At 40.5% G+C, this 12,868-nt stretch overlaps 1 protein-coding gene across 1 annotated transcript in view; it reads right to left on the reverse strand.

The window, feature by feature from the left end:
* The window catches only part of pbx3b (pre-B-cell leukemia homeobox 3b), a 56,369-nt gene continuing 43,501 nt past the window's right edge, over nucleotides 1-12,868 (reverse strand). Inside the window, exons 4-11 of the mRNA XM_020590585.1 lie at nucleotides 12,736-12,868; nucleotides 11,541-11,731; nucleotides 10,394-10,529; nucleotides 5,476-5,641; nucleotides 4,802-4,879; nucleotides 4,258-4,370; nucleotides 3,320-3,409; nucleotides 1-1,723 (exon numbers count right to left, since the gene is read on the reverse strand). Of these exons, the coding sequence (XP_020446241.1) occupies nucleotides 1,631-1,723; nucleotides 3,320-3,409; nucleotides 4,258-4,370; nucleotides 4,802-4,879; nucleotides 5,476-5,641; nucleotides 10,394-10,529; nucleotides 11,541-11,731; nucleotides 12,736-12,868 (1,000 nt within the window). The 3' untranslated portion in view covers nucleotides 1-1,630. The remainder of the gene's footprint in view (nucleotides 1,724-3,319; nucleotides 3,410-4,257; nucleotides 4,371-4,801; nucleotides 4,880-5,475; nucleotides 5,642-10,393; nucleotides 10,530-11,540; nucleotides 11,732-12,735) is intronic.

Here is a 12,868-nt window from a genome sequence, read left to right on the forward strand (position 1 = left end):
TGTCATGAAAGCAAAAGGTTTATTCATGTTTGAAATTACACAACTACCACAAGGAAGACTTTTCAGTCCAGGGTGTAGTCTGGTTAGAAAGTAACACTAAACATCTTTAATACATCGGAATCACTGCCACAAATCATTTGTCATGACTTTTCAGTTTCAGAATCACATACAATAGAAAAAAGAGAAAAGAAGTCTCGCACCCTGTTGAACAGAGCTGGAAATTTACAGTTGTGAATACTGAAACCTCTATGCATTACAGTTTTATAGTGATTTTTTTTTTGTTCTTTTTTTCGCATGATTTAGTAACAAGATGAGCAACATTCAAAATGTTTATTTTCTGCAGTATTTACAACAGTTTTACTGTTTGGTGTCAATTTATCAACAATGTTCATCGCACCAGCTCATAAAAGCCATAGACCACCAGCCCCCCCCCCGGTCTATCTTTCATGGCATTAATATCATTATCATTTTAATTTTTTTAATTTTTGTCATTTTAAGTTGCAGTACAGCAACAGCATTTTATTAAAAGATTAAAATATACATTAGATTACATAGAGAATGAAGAGTTTACAGTGTTACAAGATGTAATCAAAATAACTACATAAAAACATTAAATAAGGGCAAAAGAACCTATGGTGGAGGTTTTGTTTAGAGGTAGTAAGTGAGCACTCTAAGCTACAGAAAGGTTGGAAATGACTGGTTTGTATGAATTTGAATGAGGTAATAAAGCTGTGTATTGATTGGTGGGGTGTATAATTACTCTTAAGCTATATTATGTACAACTTTTCCTGTGTAATGGGGGCCTGCTCCTACGTGCCATGAAAGAATGATCTACTGTGGGGGATTTGTTGATTTCCATAAGCAGTAGAAAATAATGTTTACATATGTACATACTAAACATCAAATTATAAAATATGGAATGGTGTGATGTTATAGTCGAGCAATCAATTACACTTCTTTATGTTCCAGAGTCTGAATAGTCATTTCGTTGTACTAATGTATACGGCTGTAAGGCAAAAATAAATCTTGAAAGGAACTACAAAGCTGCCATTGAGCTGTCAACATTAGCATTGTTGAGTTGCTGGACAAGACTGCGAGCACATTACGGTCAAAGAAAGAGCTGCTTTAATCTATGTATTGTACAAAGTGAAAGAGAATCTAATTATCAAAATGGAAAGCAGTAATTAAATCAAGAATCAAACAAATGGGCATTTATAATGTCATAAAATTTCATGTTAAAGTGTCATCAAGTATTTTGAGTTCAGAGGAGATAATTATCCCGAAAGTTTACTGAGTAACATCTGAGGGCTGTTTTTACTTGTATGTGTGTGTGTGCTTACCTCTACAACAAACAAATAAGAGCATAGTGATTATGGTTGATTTATGAAGACAGAAAGAAAACACTGAACAATCAGGAAACACTTGGTGTTTATAATGGAAGATGTCATTTGAATGGCATGGTCGTGGGAGATTTTAAGGTACAGGAAAACAAATCTGTTGTGAAAAGGTTGTGGGGTTTTTTTTTTTGTTTGTTTTGTTTTTGTTTTTGTTTTTTATAATATCCGCTGCAGTTGGTCAGCCAGTTTAAGAGTCCATGCCCAGCTAGAGGCGAAGATGCATTAATAGTGGATCAGTTCGAGGTATCGGAGTGCACACTTCCAGGTCCTTCTGTCGGAGATATTACAGAAGATGGAGTTGTTGCATCTTGCCATCCCCCATTAGCCTGGGACACAAATGGCACAGTTTGAGGTTACAAATACAGACTTTACAATGTGAGGGTGGTAAGTATTTATACCCCAAATGTAACACAATGCTTTAAAAAAATGGTAGAAGGAAATAGAACTTTTTTTTTTCTGGTGATATGAAAATGTTACAGATGCAATGATGCCATGTGATAAGACCAGACTCCGAGAGCTCTTTGCATTACAGTAGCATCAGCTAAGGCACACTTGGAAACAAATTTGCCTCGTGTCCTGACCAATGGGAGAAGTCCCTGAAATCAGTGTCTAAGCAGATTTCAGCAGCAGCCGACAGCTTGTCGCTACATATTCTCCTGTCAGTCAAGAAGAGGGAGGGCACGGGCCAGGTGAGGTGGGGGGAGCTGAGTGAAAGTGACAGGGCAGGGCCTCTCATAAAGAGCCAGTCTGAACCAGCCTGACTTTGCTTTGCTCCAGGCACGACCTAGCCTTTACTGGATCCTTCTACGTCACCACCAACAGAGCTAAAGGTTAGTCTATGCTAATATATCTATAAGGCAGTTTCAAGATTGTAGCAAAACGAAAAGGGTCTTTGCTGCAGTTTGATGCATTCAAAATATTGAAGTACTGTATTACTCTTTAGCTGTTCGGTGCAGTCAGGTACCGTGTTAGAGGGGATCACACTGAGCTCTGCTGAGCCAGTAGGCGCAGGTCTACACTGCATATGGAAGTGAGCAACCTTAGTGAAAAACACTTGATCCTGCGAGGAGTTGACATGTCTAAAGAGCTTATAGTAATAAGGCTTCAGCAAAATGACTGAATACTGGCAAAAGCCATGAACATCTGTTTACATAAAATATGTTAATTTTGATCACAGAAGAACTGCTGTAAAATAAATACATTACTTTTGATGTTTAAGCTTTAAATAATATTAGACTGTGAATATCTGTGCATTTTATCCAACAGGCATAACAATATGAAGAGAGTAAATACTGAAGTACTGATAAAGTGCAGAGAGAGAGAACTGTCTGATGCTATTTCTGCGTCCTTCTCTTTCTCTCTTTGTCATCTCTCATCAATGAAATTAATCTTTACTCTGATAGCTTCAGATAATGCGCTGCTTTACAAAAGGCGCCATATCAAACCTCATCAAGGAAGATGGAATTCATGTCTGGAAAAGGGCTGCGGGCGATCACATGTTCATATTTTATCACAAAGATAAGGCTGTAGAAAATTATGTGAGGCATTTCAAAAATGCTAAAATGCAACAGATACCATGCAGTGAAAAGCTTTTTTTCCCCCATTGTCATTTTTGGGTTGAGCCAAACAAAGTATTAAAAGATGTTTATTAAAGTAAAGCTGCAGGCTTCATTTCCCTGCTGTGTAATGCATTTTATTAAATGCAAGTTTTATTCATATCAGGTGACAAGGTGACAAGATACAGCCTCTAATATTTTATGACACATGCTTTGGGAGGTATATGGCACATGCAAGGTTGTGTCTATCTGTACCTGCAATATACTGCAATGCACTGTAAGAAGAATTAAAAATATACCTATGCAGCATATTTCAGTTTAAAATGTATTTGTCTCATCAGTGAAACCAATAAAACCTGTACTTACATTTAAGCCATGTGGACTGTACATTGTGTTTCCCCCGAGAGCATCATTGTATCCTGCCGTCTGACTGATAACATGGCGCAGGGTATCCACCTGAGGGGATAGACAAGGTGGACAGGCTGGTCAGCCGGGCTTCTTGCAGCAGCCCAACACTAACTGTAAACATGCTCAGTGAAGCAAAATAAGTAGTGTGAAATCACAAAGGGACTTCTGAGACAGCAAATGTACTCACAGATTTGTAACTGCACTAACTGACTTTCTAATAAAAAAAAAAAAAAAAAGCATACTGACATTACTAGCATGCTCAAATCTATGGCACGTTATTCAGTGGCTATGTAATTATAAACAAAAATAAAAGCATAAGTGACAATAATGTAACGCATACACTATGGCTGCTCTAAATAAGTTTTTTTTTTTTTACCTTAATCATGAATAAGCTTTTTTTTCAAAAGTGTATGGTAACTTTGTTGTTTCAAGTGTGTAGCTGCATTAAACTTAAAAGGAAGACATTGACAACAAACAATAACAAGATGAGACAGGAGGACAGCAATAAAGAGTACAGAAAGAAGGGGAAAACACAGTACCAAAACCCAATACCAACCAAAGAGCTCAAGTCAAAGCCAAATGCATTCACAAAACGTTGAAAACTAGTGACCTGGAAATTGCTTTGTGGCACAATAGCAGTGGGGTGGGATTATATTTTGGCTGCCAAAATATTCCATCCAAAGCGAAATAGTCAGTAAACACTTGAGTCAATTGGAGGTTATCGGAGGCCTCGCTGCGGTAATTTGAACTGCCATCCCGTGAGCAGCGTGTTTTCTGATTTTCTCTTTTTGGTTTCATGTGCTTCAGACTGCACTGTGGATGGCTCAGTACACAGGCAAGACAAGGACAGCTCTCTGCACCGATGGTCAGGAACTGTCCCTGATTGTTGATCCTACCTGTGACTGTACATTGGCTCCGACTTGTGCCCCTTGGTAAGAATCCCCATTCAGACTCTGCATGCTCAAGAACATGTCCCCAGAGTTTGGGAGGTTAAAAGAACCTGAAGAACCTGGAAAGGGAAGATGTAAGTAGCTGAATACATGAGAGGGCTATAAAGGGAAAGCACAGACACACATACGCACACGCACAAATAACGCAGACACACACCACGCACGTGTCTGCATACACAGACCCAACTCAAGCAGACGAATACACTGAAGAAAGACTCCCATAAAGCAAGCAACTACAGGGGTGAAGGAAGGGAGGTAAAGAAACAAACGGAAGAGGATGGTATGCAGAGGGACTGAAGGGGATCTTTTTACGAATGCAGTGGACACAAATGAAATGGAAATCACATGGCACAAGGGGACCGGTTCTGTATGTGGTTGGTTGCTTAAGCTCCCAATTGTTCCACATCACCTACTTCCAATCTAACGTTGGCAGGGAGGTATCACATGGTAAATGACAAGGACAATAAGAAGCTTATGAAAAGACCAGTACCAGTAAACATGTTGGTTAAAAGAGTGTTTTTGCTCTCTGCAGAATCCAGCTGAAACTCTTCATCTTTCATCTGGAATCCTGGGTGCAAGAAAAAGGGACCACTTCATAAGCTTACCACATCCCGACGCAGGTCAACCTAGTCCAAACTCAGCATTACAAACTGTATCTCAATAAACCGGACTAAGCATTCCCTTTAAAGCTTCATGTCTTTTATGAGTCTTATTCAATATGAACTGTATATGATGTCATTTTAATAGAAAACTATTACTGTAGGTAAAATGCTCCCAGCAGTTATGTTTCTCTTTATTTAGCAAGAAAAGCACTGCTATTCTGTGGGACTACATACCATTACATTACAAATGACAGGACGCTGACAGAAAGTCAAGGGAAAACCAATCCCATGGCATCATTCTGAATTCTCACTTTTTTTTTTTTTTTTTTTGCCAAAAATACATGTGTTCTCGGTTCACAAGTCAGGAACGCACTCTTTATGCATGAGTTTGCTTGACATCAACTGTCTTATAGACAGGAGACAGTTTGATCCCCGAGCTGGGAGCAGAGCCTGTCACTCTTGCCAGTGTGAATGGTGCATGAGAGAGTGAGGCAGGTAGGCAGCAGGTTAAGGGCTGAGGTAGAGGGCATATCTTTAGTTGACTATATGCAGGAGTGCCTACCAGAATTAGGTGTGGTAGGGGAGTTGGCCTGGCTGTTCTGCACTGCAGCGGCTGCAGCGTGTGCTGCATTTACAGCAGTCTTGGCAGCATACAGGTTGGCTTCTTCCTGAAACTTGCCGATATTTTTCTTGTACCGGATCCTTTTGTTGCCAAACCAGTTGGATACCTGTGTGAAGAGCAGAAGGAGGAGGAGCAGAGGAGTCAGACATCAAGCAGCCACAGCACCGTGCACTGAGCAGTGTGATTGTTTCAAGATGTCATGTTTGGGTCCATCAAGTACCCAATTCCCAGCCCCTGCAGTAATGTCCGCTGGGTACACAAGCTAATTAAGCCATAATCAGGAGCCACTTGTGTCTTCTCATGGATGGGAGTATGACATGCTCTCAGTTCTGCCTCCTGACAAAACTCAAACACAAGGGGCTCCTATTGCACAGACATTACAGTCAGTGTATTATGTATATTTCCCAAATTAAAGCTGGTTGTTGAGGTTACGGCTGCTGACATTTTCCACAGTGAAATATACGAATATTCATATTTTACCCTATAAAGAATGTTCACTGATTCCAGATGGGTGAATCTAGGTGACTGATGCCTTACATAGTTCTGCATGCACAATTTGTTAACTTAAGTAAAAGTTAACAAATCGAGGCATAACTTGTTATATATAAGATTGCAGCCAAATTGAACATAAAGATAAAAATGGACAACATTGTATGTCTGTATTAAATGTTCATATTTGACTGAAGTTCTTATTAAAGCATACATATGACTTTATAGTCACCCTTAAATAATGGCTGGGTATGTTTACATAAGTGATTTAATTGTGAAAATAAATAAAGCTTAATACAGAAATTCAATATCTCTCTCTTTCTCTCTGTGTGTGTGTATGTACATGCATGCTCAATGATTTATGAAGCAACCTTTGTTTGTAATGATCAAAAACAAGAGTTCTCAGGTAAGACCTGCAGACACATGCAGCTGTAAACACAGATTATTGGAACAGTCAGTTATAACTGTGTTAAAAAAGAAATATTTTATCAAAGTAAAACTGAACTCTTAAGGCACGGGGAAATATTGGGTTTAAATTAATGTCTGAAACTGGGTAGAATCAGATTTAGAGCAGTAGGAAATGCTAATTTTGTTGAACTGAAATGATGACATCAGTCAGACACTGAAAACTTATATGAGGGGTGAACCTTATGTGTGAATGCTGGCTCTGCAATAACAGTGGAATAATAATGAGATGATGCTTGTTTTTAATGGTCCTATAAATTAGAGTGTCTTGTCACTGTGCTGCTGCTGCCCCCCCTTTCAGGCCCTACAGCCCATGGCTGGACCAGCCAAAGAGCAGCTGCCCCTAATGACACTTTATTTAATTTCCACCCATGTGCTTAAAATTTAATATCCCCAGCAGCCCGCCAATGCTGTGGCATAAAAACTGACTGGATTTGCAGGACATCGGATCATTTCCATCCAGCAAGTCTCTGTGCTCTAAATCTTTAATATCTAGGCAATTAAAATTAATGACCATTCAGGCGAGGCCCACTGTTGGCAGGGTTTCCTTGACATCAATTGTTTGATGGGTTTACCTAGAGGTTAAACTAACAAGCAAGGTTTAATTGGAAGCAATGAAAGCCCTGGCCATCATCCTTTTTACTTAACCTGCTTATTGTGGATTGTAGAGCCAAAGAGGATGCAATATTCTTACTGGTTTAGACAGCTCACAAAGTGCCCACAAACTCCTGAAAATCATAGAAAATGTTTTGTAAAGCTCATTGGTCGGTTTCTTTTAACAGTATATTCACATAGTGTAATAAGCATAACTACATGTATCATGTCAAATGTCACTTGGAGTGTTTGTACATGAAGACTTTTTTTAAATCATTAACTAGTTTGCTTTTTACTGTACTGTGCACCAGTGTGGGAGTGATGCATGCTAATCCTACAGTTTCATAGTAAAATGAGACTGATCATTTAAGGAAATATTAACAGGTTTATTATTCTGTGTGTTGTGACTGTATTCTACCAGGCCCAGCAGTGCTGGCATCAGATCCTCTGGATGTTACACCAACCTTCTCCATTCTACACACACATTTCTCTCCAGCCCACTGAACTCTGGCTTTAGTGATTCTCAAGTTCAGCTAAATATTGAACAAATGCACGACACTGTAGGGTGCAGAGCGCAACCCAATCTACAGAGCTAATTCCCTTTTATCTTGTGGCAGGCCATGCATTCAATTGACTTCTATGTGTGGTGAAAACCAGGTTGTGAGACTGAATTACCTGACATCAGCAGCCTCAAAGGCAGCAACTGTATAATGACCATACAGACTCATTGCTGCCCACTAGAGAGGTCGCTGAGCTGCAGTTAATAATTCAAACTATTTCTCCCTATTTCAGGTCAATACTCCTCGCCAGCTGATGTACAGCAATGCATGATCTGTATATGATCTCCATATATCTGAGGCTATAATGCCTTATGTCTTAAATACAAATACAATACAAAGTTGGTCTGATTAGCTGTGATACTATCAATTATACAGACTGCATTAACAATTAATAAGCATTCAAGTCTTAATTTCTCTATGTTCACTATGATAGAAAGCAATGACAAGTGTTGTCCAGTTGAAAATGAATGCACATATGAATAATGTACAATAAGCTTTGCATCGGAATCTGGCGTCAATGTTAAACTGTTCACACTGATCATATTAAATGTGGTCTCTGTAAATCCTGACACAACCTACAGCCATCCATCCCATACCTTCATTCATGAGTCTAGCACTGTGTGTGCAAAGTGACAAAGGAAATAAGATGGCATCCTGCACTTACAGAGCCACTCAGGTCATTGTAAGAATGTCACTATGTTATTACACTTCAAGTACTTGCTCTAAACAAGCAGGGTTCAATCAGCTGACACTGACATAGTCAGATAATGTGTACATTCAATAATTTTTCAGTTTGTTCAAGGTTGTTGCTGCAGCGTTTGAAAATAGACACTAGAGTCAGAACTATAGGGATCTCTAGAAGTAAAAAGGCTTTGCTCTCAGGGATAAGGGCTGTGCATCACTTGCATTTTAAATGATCTCTGCTAAAATGATGCAGGGTGTTTCGTCAGCGATGATGTATTGAGCATAGCTGCAGACTGATATTGGCATACCATTCACGACGGATGGTTTTTACTTAATGAACTGCTTGTGCAATCAACAAAGCGCTGCAAAAAGAGTCTGGGGGTCTTTGAAAAATGACTTTGCTGAGCCGCTCAGTGTGGCCACGTGAGCGGCTGTGACTCCAACAGGCCAGGGCACAGTGTGGAATAACACACTTACGGTACACTCGGCATCATGTTGAGCCTCTGAATTTGTTACTCACTTAAAATGAGCCAAAGCATTAAGAATAAGTCAATAAGAATGTCTGCCGTGGCCTCCACTTGTCAAGGAGTACGCCACTAATGGGGTCTGAGATGAGTTCAAGTGAATTTTTAAAAGCCCTCTAATTTCTGCTTGGACTGATTTGTTCTCATGGGAACTGGTACAGTGGCCTTTTTTGCAAGGCACTCAGAAAACAGAGTGGAGCTCCATTTGTGAGGGTCGGTGGCCATTTCTTTAACGGCTATAATGCATACAGGGATCACGTGGTGGTGGTGGTAGGGGTAGGGGTGTTAAATAAATTCAGAGCTCAGTGTGAAGATTCAAGAGACCACACAATTAGTCAACACTCTACAACAAACAAAAAAATGTAGCAAATGTAGTAAACAGTAATCAAGAAGTAACATTTCATGTGACACATTTGTACACACATAATATGGTGATAACAAGGGTGTAATGTAAAAAAAATAGTCTGTGTTCTTGTGTTACTTAAAGGTGGGATGTAAATGCTGAAAATTCTTATCCACTCTTTTTAACATAAAAATTCAAACTTTAAACACTGTAATTTATGATAACATTAGCATTGATCCAGTAGTATAAGGGGAGGGAGGTTCTGTGCAGTGGAAAACTGTGAGCCTATTAAATACATAAACAAAGGAGGTACAAAAAAATGAAAACAGTGGATCAGGAGAAGTCATGACATACCTGTGATACTGTGATGGTGCTTCCCACCCCCTGAAGGCAAAAAAGAATGGGCTTTTACAGTATCTGACTCTTCATAACTACACTCAACATACCCCTCAACACCCCGTCCCCACACAGAAAAAAATAAAAATAAAAAACACGGCAGATTAATGTATAGAGTCATATTTCTCTGATAATGTGTCTCATTAGGACAACCATAGAACAATAAAGAACCTAAATAGTAGTCACGATCATAGCAGAAAGAGAGAGCACAGAATAATAATACTTTGGATGTGGGGGTTAGGTGTGAGAGATATTGCCTTCAGGTTTACCCAACAAGGAGGTCATGCCTTGCATAAAGTGGGAAAGTCGCATCTTTAAGTCCAAATATAGAGCTGTGAATTAGCAAGTCTTTCAAGATTACTTTAACAGCCAACATACAAATACAAAACCCAGTATCATCCAGTGTTGTGAAGCACCAGACTTTAAATGCTTTCCTTAAAGTAATGGATGATGCCATTTTTTTCCTCCCCAGTATATGACGTGAGCGACTGACCAGGCAACAGAGAGCACACATGGTGGATGACAATGAGAGGGAAAAATGGCAGGGGACCCAGCACTGGGGCAGCTAAGGAAGGGCAGCATAATGCTTTGATTGAGGCCAAGATGATATAGGCCTTCCCTCCCTGTGGCCCTGCTCTGACTGACTGGGACCAGTCTTGACTGAAGCATCATTAGGCAGTCACAATGTCAAGGTTAGCTAAGGACATTGTGTCTTGGCGGTGTGACCTACAGTAACTATCCCTCTAGGCTTTAGCCTTCCCCCCCGATTACCCACAAACTACTGTTAGATGAGCACTACCCACCTGGGAAACTGTGATGCTGCACTTCTTGGCCAGCTCCTCTTTAGCCTCCTCGCTTGGATACGGGTTGCTGAGGTGTGAGTAGAAATATTCATTCAAAATTTCCGTCGCCTGCTTGCTGAAGTTTCGCCTTTTCCTCCTGAGTGGGGAGCAAAATGAGAGAAAGGCCGAGCAAGCCTGTTAGTGAGACCAGCATTAACTCGCACATTTTGGATTGCACAAATTGCACAATCAATCTCACACATAAATGGTGAAAATAATGAGGAGTGGGCTCTAAGGGCGTTCAGGAGCAGAACTGTGTGTCCTGCTCCAAGAGTCTTGTCAACACACAGAAGACCAGACTCCAACCAATAAACTGACAAACACACACACACATACAAACAAACAAAACACAAACAATGTTTAATTTGGTCTGCTGGTCGCAAAGCGTGTAATGTGTAGAGTTTAGTTTAGCGGATGGGTGGGCTTTGTGATGGAGCGCAAAGCCCACTCGGAGTGCATCTCGGTGCATTATAGAAATCACGGCATGCACAGTTGAGCATTGTTCCTGAAGTGCCATAGCCCCAGGGATCTCCAGCAGGAAACAAGCAAACTCTAACTAGATCTCAGTCCCCTTCCCTCCCAAGGCCACTACTTATCGTGTTGTTGAGCATTTGCTTATTTTGCCTTGTTTACTGCACTTCACACGGGCACTGGGCAGCAAATGTGCTTCCACTTGGCTTGTTTGGCCAGAACTTGTGCTGCTCTCTGCAGAGCTCCACACTGCACCACACCGTTAGTGATTAGAGTAATCCACAACACCTGCTGATGACCTCCCCTCCATCCATTACAAGTGGCCTGGTCCCCATTTCATTTGGTCTTAACTGCTCTCAGGTGTGAGGGCATGATTGTCTTGAAAATGGATAATGCATGGAACATGGACATAATTAAAATCATGCATCTCTGCAGTGCTCATACTGTGTGCTGTGCCAGAAACGGGGAGGGGGAAACAAACTTTAGACCTGCACACAGACTAAAAATCACCTCGCTGACTGGATTTGCTTATATGGGTCATAGGGAAGCAACAAAAGTTTCTAGATACAGATACACATACGTATACACAACACACACGCACACATATGTATACAGTACACACACATAATCCACTGACCTGGCATCAAGGAATCTGGAGCGCAGGATCATGACAGCCTCACAGGTGCTCTGTTTCAGTTGCATCTGGATGGAGCTGAACTTACGGTGGATGATTCCCACCATGCGCTCAATCTCTTTGGGAGAGATGGGTCGCGTGCGGGACTGTTCCCTCAGCAGGTTCATCACATGGGTAGTGAATTCATTACATGCCTGCCAAGAGACAGAGAGACAAAAACAGCCAAAGTGAGTGCTGTAAATGTCCCAAGTCGCAGCAGTGATCTTCTTACAACTTAAGAAGACTCTTTGACTGATATTGTAACATTGCATGCATTTTTGCAATGGGAGATGAGTTTATTGCATGCAAGCTCCTTTTGTTAAAAGCTCCAACAGTGTGCTGTTTACATATTACATTGCTGACATAATAGGTGAAGTCATCTTTGAATATAAAATGCTGATTTGCAATTTGGCTTGGCCCTAATGCAGAGTGAAATTTAAACAGCCTTTTTGCTAAACCAGTAGTTCACACATGATTAATTAGAATAACTCATTTACGTAGTGCCCACTTTAGCTCATTACTCTGAGTAAAATTCGTTAAGTATTTACATTTAGATAATTAAAACCAGGAAACACCCTTAAGAAAGATGCATTTACTCCGGGTGAAGTGTTGTGTGCCCCCACATACCCACCTCCTCTCTCAGAGAGCACGGAGTAAATTAGTCTAATTTACCTCGCTGGCTTGCTGAGGCATCACTGCTACACCTTCTATTTTCGCCCATAATGCCTCTGTGTTTAATGGCAGGCTCAAAGTGCTAGGTGAACGAGCTGATCATACTTTTCATTTAACACACATGACTGAGACACTGCTTTGGAGCTCTATAATCAAGTACAACAAAGTGAATAATACAGCTAATTTTTTCGAAGCCACTAGCGTGTTCTCCTCCATCATGCAATGCTCTGCAATTTTCTCGCTAAAGCAAGGAATAGGCTGTTCTTTGTGTTCTAAAGTGATGTGAAGTATTAAGTACAGCTTAATAGGACGATTTAAGCACAAACTGAAATTTCAGCTGGCTAGTAGTCTATTTAGTAGTTATTTAAAGCTTCTCATGGTGAATTAATGAACAAAATTTCTGTTATTCTAAGCAAATGTGCACAAAGAGATATGAGCAAAAAAGCTGCTTTTGGAAGTTCTCAGCCCTGGAACTGCAAAGACTTACCTGTTCGTATTTCTCCAACTCTGTGTGGTAGATCTGTCTGATCTGGGTGAGTTTAGCTCTGTAATCAGAATGTTCAATGGAGTTGTCGGCTGCACCGCCAGAGGCTGCGGCCGCAGCTGCGGCGGCAGCAGAT

The sequence above is a fragment of the Monopterus albus genome, unplaced genomic scaffold (assembly GCF_001952655.1).
Source record: "Monopterus albus unplaced genomic scaffold, M_albus_1.0 scaffold12.1, whole genome shotgun sequence".
Classification (NCBI taxonomy): Eukaryota; Metazoa; Chordata; class Actinopteri; order Synbranchiformes; family Synbranchidae; genus Monopterus; species Monopterus albus.